Below are 18113 nucleotides of genomic sequence, written 5' to 3' on the forward strand. Positions count from 1 at the left end.
ACTAATCAGTAAAAGACTGATGTGAAATAAGCCTTGCATGGAACCACAGGAGGTGTGCAACACAGGTGTCAAAATATTAAGTGGCTATAAGCACACGCAGGAGAGTATGTTGTAAAACCCTGAACAGTGCTCTTTAGTCATGACCAGACAAATGTACTTTTCACAAAAGTGGAAACCTTTCTGCCCAGAAGCTGTCCTGGGAAGCAAGTGTCAAGAATTCATCCCATTTATGTTTCATAACTTACGTACTCTGACCATGTGTACTTGATGAGCTTGAGACTTGTGAACCAAACGGGGCTGCAGAGAAGGAAGTCTGGTGTCAGTGCACTAAAGGCCACAAGATGGGGGTGTTGTTCAGTGAGAGCGGAAACAGCCAGGCTATTAAACGTGAGCAGCAGAAGATCGCGGATGTTAGTGCTGGTGCTGTAGAACTCTCTGTAGGTGGGGCGGGTGGTGTCGGCTTTTCCACCACTCATCACAGAGCCTAATCTTTTTTTTGCATAGCTATGGGGAGCGAGGGGGAGGATGTCTTTACAGATGTCATTCGGGCTTCACTACTTCACCCCAACTGTTTTCCTCATTCTTACTTTCCCATTTCTTTCTCCATTCTTCCCTGCTCACTCCCCCAACTACCCATGTTTGTAAAACTAAGTATAGTTTTTTATTATTCCTAATTCTTTGTGTTTTTTTTGGACTGTGAATAAGCATTTTCATCTGTTTCTTCTCTCTTCCTCTTTCTCTTTCTTGTGCATACACCTGTGTACACACGCACACACACACATGCCCCACAGTTGATTTTTATGAGGATGAATGGTCTCAACAGCAGAAAGGCTTACTACACTTGTTTTTGCAAGTATTTGCAGATTTTTGTAGTTCCTAATCTGTTATCTTACACTGTAGCCTACAGATAAGAATTGGGGGGGAGTATTAATTTATGTTATTGATGAATTCTATGAGATTCCCTTACTCTGGATTCACTCATCCATTCAATACCTGTGCAAGGCTCTGGAGGATGCGGTCATGAACAGCACGAACGTGAGTCCTTTTCCTCAGAGAGCTGTGGAAAACAGTGTAGAGGGAGACAGAGAGGCCAGCAAGTTCTGTGAGACAGCTGGCACACGAATTGGGAGGCTATGCCTACTTACAAATACATAATCAAAATGAATCGTGTAAAATGAAACTGAGAAATAAGTGCACATTTGTATTTTCAGGTTCCAGAAGCCAAGATCTTGGGACAAGTTGGGCATGGCTATAAGTATGCCATAGGGAGTCTTAATGAAGGTAGAATAGGAATCGCTGCACAGGTAAGTCCAATGTAAACTCTTCCTTGATGCTAGTCAATTAAAATGTGAAAAGAAAAAAATGCAATGAGACCAGTGAAAATTTGGAAGCTTGTGGACACAAGATGGCATCATTCCCTTACATGAGGCATAGAATGGCTTCTGATTATTTCTTTCAAATTCCCTTTTGGTCAATTATGTCAGTGTCTATAGAACCAAACAATGGCCTGGTGGTAACAGTGTTTCTGCTTTGAGAACATTAAAGTATTATCTAATACCTGAACCAATAACTTTTAAAATGTATTGTAAATTAAATATGGCACTTAAAAAAATCTACTTTTCAAAGCATGAAATTCATTCTGGAAGGAATGTTTTACATTAGGGATAAATAATATTCATTCCACTGTGTAGTAAAGATCTCTTATCTATAGTTAATAAAAGATTTGTTGCTTACTGTTTTGCATGTGAAAACTGGGCAATGTTTTTGGCAGCACATGAAATAAAATAGCCACAGTTAAATAGATATATAAAATGAGAACTATTCAAAAATTTTTTTACCAAATTTGGCTTTTATAATGCATATTGTGTTTTTCTATTAAGTGATATTAGTTATTTTCCAGATTAACAAAATTAATAAGGTCTTTGGCTTAACTATAGATTGTGTCATTTTTGTAGAGTATGTGTGTGTGTGTGTGTGTATATATATACACACATATATATATAAAATTTTTTTTTTTTTTTGAGACTGAGTCTCGCTCTGTTGCCCAGGCTGGAGTGCAGTGGCACGATCTCGGCTCACTGCAAGCTCTGCCTCCCGGGCTCACGCCATTCTCCTGCCTCAGCCTCCGGAGTAGCTGGGACTACAGGTGCCCGCCACCAGGCCCGGCTAATTTTTTGTATTTTTAGTAGAGATGGGGTTTCATCGTGTTAGCCAGGATGGCCTCGATCTCCTGACCTCGTGATCCACCTGCCTCTGCCTCCCAAAGTGCTGGGATTGCAGGTGTGAGCCACTGCACCCGGCCTTTGTAGAGTATATTTTTAATCAGTGATTATACAAAACTCAAGAACTTAGAGCTTTTCAATTTTGAAGATGTTACATATATATTAGCTATTGGAATAAATATTAGATTATTACTCTAGATTTTTTTCTGCTGCTGTTACTTTGCTAACTATTTTTAGACCATAACTTAGTCCAGTTTTCCTACAATGCTAGACAGTGCGTCACTAAAGAATATTGTTTTATCAGTTCTCTTAAAAGTTTTTCTGTGATTCAACTTAGTTAGAGATGACATTAAAAACTACAATACTAGATCTCATTTTTTTCAGACATATGAATAATATAGATGTTCTGGCAATAAAATACACGGCCTGGGCTTCAGTCTAATTACTCCAAGTTATCTAATAACCTAATTAAAAGTTAAGGTCAGGTAGTTACTATGTCAGTGGATGCCTTTGAGAGGAAGAGGCACATGGAGTGTAACAGTGAACTGAAGGCATCTGTCCTCGAAACCTTGCAGGCAAAGAGAATTCAGTTTTTAAGTGTTTGTAGTAGAAACATTTTACTAAGGTAGAAAAGCCCATTTTGATGGATAACTGATCATTTCAGCCTTCATTTCAATATAGGGTATTATTTATGTACAAATTTTAGCTGTAAGGGTATAGTGACATCATCGTATCTCACAGCCAAGAGTGCAGTGAGTCTGCTGCGTCATGTGAATTTGGGGTTTGTGGTTTTCTTGTGCCTTTAATTTTTAACATATTATTCTGTTTTCTAGGGAGTTCAAAATAAAAGACTAAAAGAAAATGTGAATGAATACTAATGAAATAAATTGATAAGTTTGCTGGGCATTTCCCCCAAAAGCTTTTGCTGTTGATTTTCTAAAACCATAATTTGACATAATTAGATAGTGATTTAATGGCTACCTAATGTTGACACTTAGAAACCATTTCTAAGCTTGAATCATATAATAGATATCAAAGTTGGTTAGCAGTGAGACAGTTCAACTAAAATTGTCACCATGTCCTGTGTAAATTAATGTTTTTTACTAGATGCTTTCTATGCATTGCTTTCAACCCTAGCTGTATATTAAGTCACTAAGGAGTTTTATAAAGTTGAGCTTTAGGTCACTCCTCCACCTACTCTACTCCCAAGATTTGGATCCAGTCATTAGGCCTGGGTGTCAGTATTGTTTTAAATCAGGTTCCCCAAATGATTCTGTGGTGCAGCTCGGGTTCAGAACCACTGCTCTCTTATGTTCTAATGTCCTTCCCATTGAAGCTCTCATTAATCCTAATCATATACAAAATAGACGGGAAGGTACAAAGTTAAGACGTGATCTTCCACATTTCACTTCTAGAAGAACTGGAGGGAGTTCCTCTACAGTCTTCAAGGCCAGTTCTGAGCAAAACTGGTATGGCTCATTTTATACCTGGAGAATCAAAGCTTAAAGAAGATTCCTAAAAAGTAATCTTAACCTGAAAAGGTTGTGAGGTTGTGTGGACACAGCCTTGCTGGGAGATTTACCTCTGCTAGAATTAAATATGCTCATGTTCACATGAAATCACTCAGACTTTTCTCCCAATTATTGGAAGTTCAGTTCTACAAATGCAGTGGGCGAAGATGTGTTATGAACACACACCTCACCACCTCAGCATCTCCAGTTCTTCCCCTACCCCAATCATTCCATTTATGTTTAGAAGGAATTCACAACTTGGATAATTAAACTTGTAACAAAGTAAGAAATTCTGATCTTTTTCTTTCTTTCTTTTTTTATCTATTAACAGATGCTGGGACTGGCACAAGGATGTTTTGACTATACAATTCCATATATTAAAGAAAGGATGCAATTTGGCAAACGACTGTTTGATTTTCAGGTGTATAATTATTAAGGTCTTTCTGCTGCGCTGGACTTCCCCAGCTTCCTGTTAATGAAGGGCTGTGTTGAAAGCCATTGAGGGAATCCCCTCAGGGGGATTTTAATGGGAGATGGGTAGGGGAGGAAGGAATAGGTCTCAGGGAGTGTACTTGTGAATACCTTGATCTTTGCCAAGGGCAGAGGAGTAGTCCTTGAGGCCAGGCTGTGGTGCGATTCAGGATATCCTGGTGAGCACTATGAAGCTGTCTCCTCACTGCTTCAGAAGCTCAGGGCAGGGGTCTGGAGTCAGACTTCCTGGATTCAAATCCTGGTTCTTTCACTTACTAGCTTTAGGCCTTAGGCAAGTGACCTCATTCTAGTCTTAAACTGCCTCATCTATAAAATAACGATAAAACTACTTACTTACCCAGTTTTAAATGAGGTATGTGTAAAGTGTTTCACACATTGCATGGGTATAACAAGTGCTCAGTAAATGGTAACACTTGTTATGGGCCCCCATTCAGACCAGAACCATATGGTAATCCTCAGAGGACTGTACTTTGACACCTACGTCTCATGGAAGACACAGTTTGCTGCATTAAATACAAATGAGGTGCTCTCAGTCAAGCACTTGGGTAATACTGGTTTGGTCCAGTGCCGTGGCTTCTCAGAGTTCCCCAGGCAACCTGGGGATTCCTTGGTGGCAGTGGTATTCTTTCTGCCCTCCTTGAGGTCTTGCCAGGGTGGGGGCAGCCTGGAGTGGCAGCTTACCAAACCTTTTAGGCAACCTGAAGGCATGTCACCTAAAATTCCAGAATAATTACTCTACATGGTAGCAAAACCTCCCTTAAGCAGCTCTAGGCTCCAAGTACAATTTCTGATTGCACTGCTAGCTGTCACATTGTATTGTCTTCAGGTTTATAATAATGACTAGGCCTCATATGAGCACACTCAGGTTGCACATGTGTAGAGATACGAGGCTGTGGACATGCACAGTCATTTCAAGACCCAGAAGGACTGAGCATGGCAGGCCCGGCCAGTGCCTACCGCAGCCCATGCTGTCATTCCCATCTTATGCCTAGGAACCCGAAGCACATGGAAGCTGAGTTCCCAAGGTCATAAAGCTAATATGGTGCCAAAAGTAGAGGTATTTTTTGGTCTTGGCCTCTAGTCGAATTTTTATTATACTAGAGCACTTTCTCAGAGCCAGCTACCACAAAGATTGCAGTGAAAGAGACAGAATGTAAAGGTTGTTTTGAAGGGAGGCTTTTGATCTTCTTTATGCACAGGAAACTGTGTTCTTGTGCATATAGATAGACAGATTGATAGATGGAAGGGGTCAGGTATACTAACAGGTATAATCATAATGACATCTTTAGAGATGCCTAGTAGGGGTAGTTAAAAGAACACTTAGATTTTTTAAATTCATTAATTAATTTATTTTATTTTATTTTATTTTTTTGAGACAGAGTCTCGCTGTGTCACCCAGGCTGGAATGCGGTGGCGTGATCTCGGCTCACTGCAAGCTCCGCCTCCCGGGTTCACACCATTCTCCTGCCTTAGCCTCCCGAGTAGCTGGGACTACAGGCGCCTGCCACTGTGCCTGGCTAATTTTTTGTATTTTTAGTAGAGATGGGGTTTCACCGTGGTCTCGATCTCCTGACCTTGTGATCTGCCTGCCTCGGCCTCCCAAAGTGCTGGGATTACAGGCATGAGCCACCACGCCCAGGCTAATTTAGTTTTTAAAAATTTTGTGGGTACACAGGTACCCACAAACATTTATGGGGTACATGAGATGTTTTGATAGAGACATGCTATGTGAAATAAGCACATCAAGGAGAAGACATTTTGATCTTAAAAAGCAACATTATTATAGCTGTATAATGCTTTGATTAAAGTTCGTAGAGTTTTTTCTAACACATCATCTCATGTTTGTTTTGCATGCATTTGTTCATATCTTTCTGACCTCGAGACTACATGGTCCTTGAGGGTAGAGACCAGCCTATTCATCTTTATTAATTTCAATTGTTTATTCAGTATAAATTTATTTAGCATGTTCTCCATGCCAGGCCTTGTGTTCACAATGTAGTTAGGGAACGAGTATTCAGCAATGGTGAGTTCTTGTAGAGCAGGAGACATGCCTCAGTCACTTTCCTGCCTCTCTCAGTACTTAATGTGGCAAATGGAATAGACAGCATGGATGGTGACTGTCAGTTTAATTGAACTGAATGTATTTTGCAAAAATAATCAGAATCTCTGAGTTCCACATAAAAAGCCAAACTCCTAGAACAGTGATACTTGTATAGAAACAGACAAATTCACTGATGGAACAAAACAGAAAAGCCGGAAATAGACCCATGCATATATGCAGATTTGATGTATGATAGAGATGGCATTACAGATCACCGAGTGGGAATATTCCTTCTGTGTGAGAAAATAATGAAACTGTATTCCTACCTCACACCATACACCGAAAATAGATGTCACATGTAAAGACATAATGTTAAAAGCAAAACTTTAAAGATTTTAGGAGAAAACAGAGAATATTTTTATAACCTCATAGTAGTAAAGGTTTTTGTAAACAGACACAAAAAGGACTAATCCTAAAGATAAGATGGGTGGTAAGATTGGTAAATTTTTTTCCTGGAAAGATGCTATAAAGTGAAAAGATAAATCACAGGGGAGAAGATACTGACTCTGCACATAGGTTTGTGGGTGTTTAACTTACTATTATCCTTCATAGCCTACATATATGGAACATCGTCTTTTTTTGTACATATGAAATTGTCATGTGTATCACATATTTCAGGAAGAGAAAGAAGAATCTGTAGGGTATTAACGAACAGTGCTGTTTTTCTCCAGTTTGTCCCTCCCTTTTGTTTAGGAAAGGCCATTCCTGGGATTCGTGTGTGATTGCCTTAATCAAGGTTCACTGTCTTAATATTCACCACACATTATTATAATTATTTAATTGTCTGTTCTCCCTGCTGGACTATATATTATAAATCATGAGAACAAGGAACTCTGGCTGTACTGTTCAGTGCACTGCCTCCGTCACACTCAGGGCGGTGCCTGCCATCTCAGAGGTGCCCAGTAACTATCTGGGTGGATGGATAGGTTAGGCATGAGAAACATTTCAGTTCGTAATAAACATCTGTGCCTGTTATTTCCAGGAAATTGTTTACAAATGTTAATGTTTATATTCTGGCTCACTAAGTTAACTGTTGTTTCTTTCATTGGCAAACATTTAGTGTGGACCTAATCACCCTCTAAAATTTCAGGGTGGTAGTAATTGGTGCTTCATATATTCTTCATTGCTTTGTAGCTAACATCTTTTAATGCCTGGAAGCCATATGCAAAATCAAAATTTTCTTAATTCAAGCAAATAAAGAATATATTCAAAGTTTTGCTGTGCCAGGATTTAATTTAAGCTCAATTTTGATCAAAAGAGAGTTGAAATAATTATTAAATGTAACAGTCAAGTGTCTAAACCTAACTTTATGATACTTTACTATTTAAATCTTGATAATCATGAAGAATTTGAAGTTTTTCTAGGAAAAGAGGATTTAACGTTACTTATAATGTCACATTTCATTTTAGATTACAAATTTTAAAGTGTTTAAAAGACATGAATGTGAATTTCCTTTGGGGTATATTTTGAGTCTGTCAGTGTTGTGTATCTAGGCAGGACTTTCAGGTTGAGGTGCTTTTTTAAAATCATAATTCTCTAACTTGGGCCTGACTGTTACAGGGCCTCCAACACCAAGTGGCTCACATGGCCACCCAGCTGGAAGCTGCAAGATTACTAACATACAACGCTGCTAGGCTTTTAGAAGCTGGAAAGCCATTCATAAAAGAAGCATCAATGGCCAAATACTATGCATCAGAGGTAAGAAAAAAAAAAAAGGAAAAGAAAAAGTAATTTAGCCTTCTTTTTTTTTTTTTTCCAGATATATACTTATTAACATTTTCTCTTGGGATTGTTGATTGTACTTTGGTTGTTTTTCAAGTTAAGATAACATGGCCTCTTATTTCTTATAATAGAAAAGCAAAAAAGGAAAACTGCTGTAGGAAAACGCTTGAATTCTGTGAGGTCTCAATGATTCGTTGAGTAGCCCAGCTCAGCTAGACCACCCATCTCAAACTGCCGTAGGAAAACCTTCAGTTCTGTGAGGTCTCAATGTTTCGTGAGTAGCCCAGCTCAGCTAGACCACCCATCTCAAATCCATGGCTGAGCCTCCTCTGAATGAGGGTGTCATGCCTATGGTGTCAAGTTCAGGCAAAGTGACTGCCGTGGAAGATGATGGGTCCATCATATGAACAAATCAGATTTAAAACACCAAGAAAAGATTGTCCAAAACTTTGTACTCATACGTTGGCTTTCTATAGCTAACACATTAGACTGTCGCTAGAGAATTTAGCCAAATCATTGGGCAGCTGTTTCGCAGCCTCAGCGGTATCTTACTCATTCCATGGCTTTAAATTCTCATTTAACCTCTCCAGCCCATAAATTTAAATCTCCTGCCTCAACTTCTTTCGGAATTCCAGACTAACATGTCCAACTTCTGCTTTACCATCAGAACCTGAGCGTCATCTTGACTCCCTGCTTTCCCTCACCCCACACATTGAGTCCAGCATCATCTCTTGTGAATTCTACCCCCCAGATGAATTCTACCCCCAAAAGATTCCTTGAATGGTGTATTTGTCTCCCTCTCCACTGCCACATCTGTACTGCAGTCACCTTGCTGCTCTCCTGGTCCCTGGTGCTTCCTCCCATCCAGCCTCTCTCGTTTTTCAAAGTGGCAGCGAGGCCATGTCACCTTCCTGCTTGAAACCCTTCAGTGGCTTCTCACAACAAATGGAACTCTATCCGTACTAGATTTCAATTGCTGCTATAACAAATTACCAAAAAGTCAGGGACCTAAAACAACGCAATTTCATTTTCGCTCACTTCTAGAGGTCAGAAATCTGAAATGGGTCTCACTGGAATACAGGGGCTGCCTTTCTGCGGTTCTAGGGGACAGTTGTTTCCAGCTTCTAGGGGCTGCTGACATTCCTTGACTTGTAACCCCTTCCTCCATCTTCAAAGCCAACAATGTGGCGTGTTCAGATCTCTCTCTGACTCTGCTTCCTGCCTCCGTGGTCATGTCACCTTCCATGACTAACTCTCCTGCCTCCTCCTTTTCCTTATAAGGACTCCTATGATTATATTACAGCCACCCAGATAATTCAGGGTAATCTCTCCACCTCATGTCCCTACCCACATCTGCAGAGTCCCTATTGCCATGGAAGGCAGCATATTCACAGCTCTGAGGGATAGGATGTGAACGTCCTTGAGGGGCCATTCTGCAGGGTCTCTCGCTCCTCCATTCTCTGTTCACACTTCACCCCAGTCCCAGCCCACTGGTTGTCTCAGGGGCTGGAAATTGAAGAGTTCATTCTCCCCTTGGAGGCTTTCCACATGTTGGGCCTCAGCTTGAAATGTCCCCTAGCTCATCCGTTACGCCCCCAGTAAACATTTCCTGAATAAATGATATCCCTCAGCAGGTAGATTCACGTGAACAATGCTCTAATTTCTTAAGAAAATGGGGATTTAGTGAAATGGTATGGAGAATGGGACTGAAGAGACAGTGCTAGTTTAAAAGATAACTTCATTCCTTCCAATGCCACTAACAGTGAATCCATGTTGCCGAAAATGTTATCCAGAAGTGTTTATTATGTAGAAGTTACGTGATTTCAGTGTGTAATTGCACTTGCTTTTGGTAGATTGCAGGACAAACAACCAGTAAATGTATCGAGTGGATGGGGGGAGTAGGCTACACCAAAGATTACCCTGTGGAGAAATACTTCCGAGATGCAAAGATTGGTAAATATTTATTTTTATTTTTATTTTGTTTTATTTGCCTCTGTAGGTATTTTGGCTGCTTTATTTGTCAATTTTATCCTAGGCAAAGGCAATTTTAATTTCTTCAGTATATGTTTATTGGCTGTCTTTATGTGGCTGGATTTTTTTCTTACCTTGTCCTTCAAAAAAAATTGTTCTTTTTTTTTTTTAGATATCAAATTGCCTTTTTAAATGTCTCAACAGGTTATTTAGTAAAACTGCCACAAGTAACAGTCTGAGCTTATGCATCAATTGTTGAAGAATCAAAATCTTCAACTTTTGATTAAACTTTAGTCAGTTTAATCCTGATCCTGGACATCAAAAAACCAAATGGAAAATTGTCATCTCTTAGTCAAAATTACTCTGTGAAATAGTACTATATTCAGGGGACATCAAGTGATGTGACTAGTAACTGTTTTATAGCAAGTGCAGAGGTGATGTTTATAGAGCTATTTCTTGTCTTAACTGTGTGCCAACTCCTCATTGTTCCTTCTGCTTCCTTTTGCTTAAGGTACGATATATGAAGGAGCTTCCAACATCCAGTTGAACACCATTGCAAAGCATATCGATGCAGAATACTGACGTCTGTAGGAGTGGGACCCCTCCCTGGTGTCACTGCTGTAAAATTTTAAACTGTTGTGTCTTGTTAGGAGTAAGTGCCTTGCATGGGAATAAACTTCCACAGCATTCAAATATTTTACTGAAGCCCTTAGGGTCCTGGGGGTTGGCCTTTTTGGTTTTCTCTTTTCAGGCTGTTTAACTTAGGCACAGGAGATCCACTTTTAAACTTGGGAAATAAGCACCTGTATTTTTTTCCAAAACTGTTTTTAAAGCTCTATACATATATATATTTTTTAATTTGAGACGGAGTCTCACTCTGTCACCCAGGCAAGAGTGCAGTGGCATGATCTCAGCTCACTGCAATCTCGACCTCCTGGGTTCCAGTGATTCTCATGCCTCATCCTCCCAGGTAGCTGGAACTACAGGTGTGCACCACCATGTGTCACTAATTTTTGTGTTTTTAGTAGAGATGGGGTTTTGCCATATTGCCCAGGCTGGTCTCGAACTCCTGGCTTCAAGGGATCACCCACTTTGGCCTCCCAAAGTGCTGGGATTACAGGGATGAGCCACCGTGCTTTGCCGGATATTTGTATTATCATTCTAGTTTCAGAGTATACAGAAATTTCATCCCATCATTTTGAAAAATAAAGATATCTGAAGTACAACATTACTTATAGAAATAGTTACTTTGTACTCCTTAATCTTGTGGCATCAGAGGAATATTTGTTATGTAGTAGGCAATTTTTATCCAATACTTTATAGATTCAACTCTAAGTTGCAAGTGAGGTCAAAACTCATGAAAATTTATTTAGAAAAATCTAAAAATTCTGGTTTTAAATATGAGAATCAGTGGAAAATAAGGGTATAATTTTGTAGGTCATATAATTGAAGAAAATATTATTTTAACAATGTAAAGCAATATGATTTGTTACTATAATTAACCTGTATAAAAGATACATTTCATGGTGGTTTCAGTAGGTCATTTTAAAAACCAATGTGCATTAATTTTCAAGTATAAGGTTTAAGTAATTTGATTGAATAATCAGAAAATATTCAATACAGTGTTGGAATATTCTGTCATGCACTATTTTTCCATTGACAATTTCTGTATTTTAATTGAATACAGTTTCTTCAGTCATGGTTATTGCACTTTATCCTGAATAATAATTCAGAAATTGGGTTTTGGTTCAGTGATTCTCAAGAGAAAGATCTCTTGAGAAAGATCTCCATTAAGAAGTGTATCAAAATCTCATAAGAAATGAGGGAAAGAAGAGGGCTGTAGAGTTTGAAAAAGTATATTCAATATTAAAATAATTTTATATTTGGGAAGGCAAAAATGAATCTATTGTTTTGCTATACAGGTTATAAACAGGCAAAATCAATAAAATATATACCTGGTTGTATTAGTCTGTTTTCATGCTGCTGATAAAGACATGCCCAAGACCAGGAAGAAACAGAGGTTTAATTGGACTTAGAGTTCCACATGGGTGGGGAGGCCTCAGAATCATGGTGGGAGGTGAAAAGCACTTCTTACACGGTGGCGGCAAGAGAAAATGAGAAAGAAGCAAAAGTGGAAACCCCTAATAAACCCATCAGATCTCGTGCTTATTTACTATCACAAGAATAGCACGGGAAAGACCGGCTCCCGTGATTCAATTACCTCCCCCGGGTGCCTCCCACAACATGTGGGAATTCTGAGAGATGCCATTTAAGTTGAAATTTCAGTGGGGACACAGCTAACCCGTATCATTCTACCCGTGGCCCCTCCAAATCTCATGTCCTCACGTTTCAAAACCAATCATGCCTTCCCAACAGTCCCCAAAGTCTTAATTCATTTCAGCATTAACCCAAAAGTCCACAGACCAAAGTTTCATCTGAGACAAGGCAAGTCCCTTCCACTTATGAACCTGTAAGATCAAAAGTAAACTAGTTACTTCCTAGATACAATGGGGGTACAGGTATTGAGTAAATACAGCCATTCCAAATGGGAGAAATTGGCCGAAACAAAAGGGGAACAGGGCCCATGCAAGTCTGAAGTCCAGTGGGGCAGTCAAATTTTAAAGCTCCAAAATGATCACCTTTGACTCCATGTCTCACATCCAGATTACGCTGATGCAAGAGGTAGGTTCCCATGGTCTTGGGCAGCTCTGCCCCTGTGACTTTGCAGGGTACAGCCTCTCTCCTGGCTGCTTTCATGGGCTGGCGTGGAGTGTCTGCGGCTTTTTCAGGCGCACAGTGCAAGTTGTCTGTGGATCTACCATCCTGGGGTCTGGAGGACAGTGGCCCTCTTCTCACAGCTCCACTAGGTGGTGCCCCAGTAGGGACTCTGTGTGGGGGCTCCAACCCCATATTTCCCTTCCACACTGCCGTAGAAGAGGTTCTCCATGAGGGACCTGCCCCTGCACCTAACTTCTGCCTGAGCATCCAGGCATTTCCATAAATCTTCTGCAATCTAGGCAGAGGTTCCTAAACTCCAGTTCTTGCTTTCTGTGCACCCACATGCTCAACACCATGTGGAAGCTGTCAAGACTTGAGGCTTCTGCCCCATGAAGCCACAGCCCAAGCTGTACGTTGGCCCCTTTCAGCCACAGCTGGAGCAGCTGGGACACAGGGCACCAAGTCCCTAGTCTGCACACAGCATGGGAACCCTGGGCCCAGCCCTTAAAACCACTTTTTCCTCCTGAGCTCCCAGGCCTGTGATGGGAAGGCCTGCCAGGAAGTTCTCTGACATAGCCTGGAGACATTTTCCCCAGGGTCTTGGGAATTAACATTAGGCTCCTTGCTACTTATGCAAATTTCTGCAACCAGCTTGAATTTCTCCCCAGAAAATGGATTTTTCTTTTCTATTGCATAGTCAGGCTGCAAATTTTCCAAACTTTTATGCTCTGCTTCCCTTATAAAACTGAATGCCTTTAACAGCATCCAAGTTGTCTCTGGAATGCTTTGCTGCTTCAACATTTCTTCTGCCAGATACCCTAAATCATCTCTCTCAAGTTCGAAGTTCCACAAATCTCTAAGGCAGGGGCAAAATGCTGCCAGTCTCTTTGCTACAACATAACAAGAGTCACCTTTGCTCCAGTTCCCAACAAATTTTTCATCTCCATCTGAGACCATCTCGCCTGAATTTTATTGACAATATCGCTATCAGCATTTTGGGCAAAGCCATTCAACAAGTATCTAGGAAGTTCCAAACTTTCCCACATTTTCCTGTCTTCTTCGGAGCCCTTCAAACTGTTCCAACCTCTGCCTGTTACCCAGTTCCAAAGTTGCTTTCATATTTTTGGCTGTCTTTTCAGCAATGCCCCACTCTACTGTTAGCAGTTTACTGTATTAGTCTGTTTTCACACTGCTGATAAAGACATTCCCCAAGATTGGGAAGGAAAAGAGGTTAATTGGACTTACAGTTCCACATTGCTAGGGAGGCCTCAGAATCATGGCGGGAGGTGAAAAGCACTTCTTACATGGTGGTGGCAAGAGAAAATGAAGAAGCAGCAAAAGTGGAAACCCCTGATAAACCCATCAGATATCATGAGACTTACTATCACGAGAATAGCACAGGAAAGACTGGCCCCCATGATTCAGTTACCTCCCCCTGGGCCCCTCCCACAACCTGTGGGAATTCCAGGAGATAAATTCAAGTTGCAATTTCAGTGCAGACACAGCCAAACCATATCACTGGTGACGCCACTTCTTCAGTATTAGGGATTCTCAGTCAGAAGAGACCCCGTCTGTGGTACACTTCCTGAGTCCCCTCAGGAGGAAGGTGGACAACAGAGAAATGAGAGTTTTGATATTTTCTGAAAGAGAAACATGCGTTAGAGATGAAAAATGTTCCCAGGCTCATGCAGTTGCTTAGAATAATCATTACTGTTAAATGAGAAACATTTTAGTACTTTAATGAGAGGATAATGTTTATTTAAAAAACCTGACATTTCCAGAGTAATTTTGCTTTGCACATTCATGTTTATTGACGTGGACTAATTTCTATAATGCAAATCAGAGTTAAATATTAAAAATTGTGTAAATACAATTGACATAGGAATTATATTAAAATATTAGGAAGAAACAAGGACAAATTTAGACCTTGAATCCAAAGAGATAAAGCCTACTTGACTTTCAAATGGAGAGATGATGAAAACCCACTCATTCAGTCTTTCGGAACAAAAAGACCGTAATCTGATAAGAGTAGGAGATGGATGAAATGCCCTACAGAGGCCTTGGACATCTTTAATTTCTGTGATTACGTGAAAGAGGTGGACTTTACAGATAATGGAGCAGAAGCCAACATTAGTAAAAAGAATCCCAACTTCTTCCTGTAGAATTAGAAACATGTGAAAGTACAATAAACCTCTTGTTCCAATTACCAGCATCAGAGAGCTTCCCATTTGCATCTGGACCTTGAATTTATATTTATTGATCAAGTTCTAATTTGTATGTATATTTTGTGCATATTCACAAATAACAGTTAAAATTAATTATGTATTATAGTTAATATATGCACCTACCTTCTTCCGTTAGTGAATCAGTAAATGGTAAAATGTGTTATTTTATCATTTTTCCAAAGAGAATGTTGTAGGTTTTCCCTGTAGTTCTTGCATTATAGCTTTTCTTCTGATAACCATGACTTCAGGAGCTTTAAAACTATCTATCTTGCGTTTGTGTCTGGTGGAGAACTAGCCATTAGCCTTCTGAAGCCTGCCATTGTGGTTAATTTGAGGATTGGGCTGTCTTGGGGCTCAGAAGGTAAAGAACTGTTTGAGCAGATGTGTGTGGGCAGCGCTGGATTCCACCCAACTGCCAAGTTAGTATTGTTAGAGATTTCATTTTACAACACAAAAATAAGCCCGTGTCAAACATTTTTAAGTTATGGAAAGTTAAACCTAGAAAGACCTTAGAGAACCAGCCACCCAACTCTCTCATTTTAAAAGTGAAGGATTCATAGCACAGATTACTTGCCTAAGATCATCCAGGAACAAAGACAAGAATCCAAATGTACTTGGGGACAAGAATTAGTCCCCAAATTCAGTGTTCTTCCTAGTATTAAACATTGCCGCTTTCAACAAATTTTGGATTTCATTCTTGTTATATTTCAGTACTCTTGTTGATTTATTTTAGGTTTAACTGATAAAGAATGAACATTTCAGAAGTGTTAGGACTAATCAGTGTCATTGCTTACAATATGAATCACTTGCCAAAGACACTGGCATTTAGCAAGCTCTCCTCAGCTGTAACCAGCATGTCAAATGGGGGATCCTTTGGTTTCATTGTTATGATGTATTTTTTAAATGTACTAGTCATATCCTTGTTTCTGTATTTTTGCTGATCTTTCATAAAGCAGAAGTTTTGTTTTAATGGTATATATTGGATTATATTCGATGTTACAAAACCAATATTCTATGGAGAATGAAAAAAATAAAGGACTAAATTAACGAGATTTTTGGTACTCTTATAAAGCAAAATTGTTTGTTATACATACAGATGAAATAAGAAAATAATGTAATCTTTCTGTAAGATAGATACATCTTTGTTTACCAAACCAATAGCTTGCCTCTCATATAAGCCAATTTTGTTTGTTTTCAGAGAAGAGGTCTTATAATGTAGACCAAGTTTAAATTCATGATGCTAAAGAGAATTTTGCCAGAGGACCCCTTTTTTTAAATGGCAAAATAAGCAGCTCTTCAGTAGAGAGTTCACCTCTTTTGAGCACACCTTTGCTGTACAGATATTATCTGGCTGATATGTACACCTGTGCTTTATAGTATTACTTTTAGAAAATGTATATTATTGCACTTTTTACTCAGTGATACACTGTAGCCTAAGGCTATAGGAAATTTCAACTTATTTTCTCCCCATTATTCTCTACATCATTTTAGAAATCTACATATTAGTCCCCCCCCTTTTTTTGTCATTCAGCAACATGTAGTGAGTGGTTGCTATGTCCAAGGTGCTGTGGACTCTGAGCCACCATGCAAAGATGAATAAGACTAGCTCCTTGTTTAAATGTGTGCCCATTCAGGTGTCTTTTCTATTCATCACAGAAAGATTGAGTAGAAAGCTACCAAGGTCACCCTTATGCAGAAATATTTCTTTACATCCATTAGAATGATAACAGTAAGTGCTGATACCATGTGCTAGCCATGATTCTAGACTCTTGACACATATTAACTCACAACAGCTCTATGAGGGACGTGCTCTTGGTTATCTCATTTTATAGGCAAGAGACTGAGGCGTAGAGGGGTTCGAGAAGATGCTTATTAGTAGATGGCGGAAATGAAACGCAAACGCCAGCAGTCTTGCTGATGAAGGCCCTCCTAGATTTATTCTTTTGCATCTAAGCCTTGTTTATCTTCAGGAGCCTTCCAGTAAAATACTACCAACAACTAGCCCTTTATTCATTAATAATTCTTCATGAATGAGTTTCAGATACTTTGAGGCAGAGAAACTAGCTGAGAATGGAGCCTTTGAGACAAACGGGTGTGGTGGAAACGTGTGTTTGGGGAGAAGGCCTGGGAGAGTAGGTAAAGCAATGGGAAGATGCAATTAGAAGGATGAGAAAAGCACTGAAAAGAAAATTAAGGAAAGAGCAAATAATCTCACTCTAGAATTTTGCCTGGGATTTGCTATGTGCCATGTTTGACTCCTGATCTTAAAAAAAAAAAATAATAAGTAATTTATTGAGCCCAGGAGGTTTGAGACCAGCCTGGGCAACATGGCGAGGCCTCTTTTCTACACAAAAACACAAAAATTAGCCAGGCGTGGTAGCACATACGTGTAGCCCTAGCTACTTGGAGGCTGAGGTGAGAGGATTGCCTGAGTCTGGGAAGTTGAGGTTACATTTAGCTGTAATTGCACTCCAGCCTGGGGGACAGAGTGAGATCCTGTCTCAAGAAAAAAAGAAAAAGAAAGAAAGAAAAAAGTAAAGACTCAAAGTTACCCGAGAGTGGGGAGAATGACAAAATCCATGATAAAAATCTGAGTGGTGGCTACAGTGTCTGACACGTAATTATTTGTACAGACAGCTCACAATATAAGGAAAAAACCCTTATTTTTTAACATAAATCATGGTAAGTGGAAAATAAGACGGGAAGATAGGCCAACATAGTAGTATTTGTAGTTGCAAATGGGTTAAACTCAGATGTTCAGATGGTGCAAACGAAAAATTTAAATCCCAGCTACATAAAGTTAGAAACACCTAAAACAAAACAGCACAGAAAAGTTGAAATAAAGAGATGGAAAAAGACCATACAAATGCTACAAAAAGGAAAGCAGGAATAGCAATGTTGATATCTAACAAAATGGAATTAAAGGCAAAAATAATTTTAAAGGATATCTCATAAAAAGGAAGAGTTCACCAAAAAAGTCCAGTAGTCACAAACTTTATGTCCCTAACAACATAACTGGAAACTACATAGAGCAAAGCAAATAGAAATAGAATGAAAAAAATTGACAAAGCCATTATCATAGTTGCTGACTTAGAAATCACCAAGTCAAATAGAAGGTAAGAACAGATGTAGAGGATTTGGGTGGCGTAAT

At 39.5% G+C, this 18113-nt stretch overlaps 1 protein-coding gene across 2 annotated transcripts in view; it reads left to right on the forward strand.

Moving 5' to 3' along the window:
- ACADSB (acyl-CoA dehydrogenase short/branched chain) overlaps positions 1–11983 on the forward strand; it is a 41655-nt gene extending 29672 nt beyond the window's left edge. For both annotated transcript variants that reach the window (XM_065521563.1, XM_005566661.4), the window contains 5 exons: positions 1212–1304; positions 4065–4154; positions 7887–8024; positions 9902–10001; positions 10531–11983. In XM_065521563.1, coding sequence (XP_065377635.1) covers positions 1212–1304; positions 4065–4154; positions 7887–8024; positions 9902–10001; positions 10531–10601 — 492 coding nt within the window. In that variant the 3' untranslated portion in view covers positions 10602–11983. The remainder of the gene's footprint in view (positions 1–1211; positions 1305–4064; positions 4155–7886; positions 8025–9901; positions 10002–10530) is intronic.
- Positions 11984–18113: the final 6130 nt, after the last annotated feature.

This window comes from Macaca fascicularis, chromosome 9 (assembly GCF_037993035.2).
Source record: "Macaca fascicularis isolate 582-1 chromosome 9, T2T-MFA8v1.1".
In the NCBI taxonomy this organism is placed as follows: Eukaryota; Metazoa; Chordata; class Mammalia; order Primates; family Cercopithecidae; genus Macaca; species Macaca fascicularis.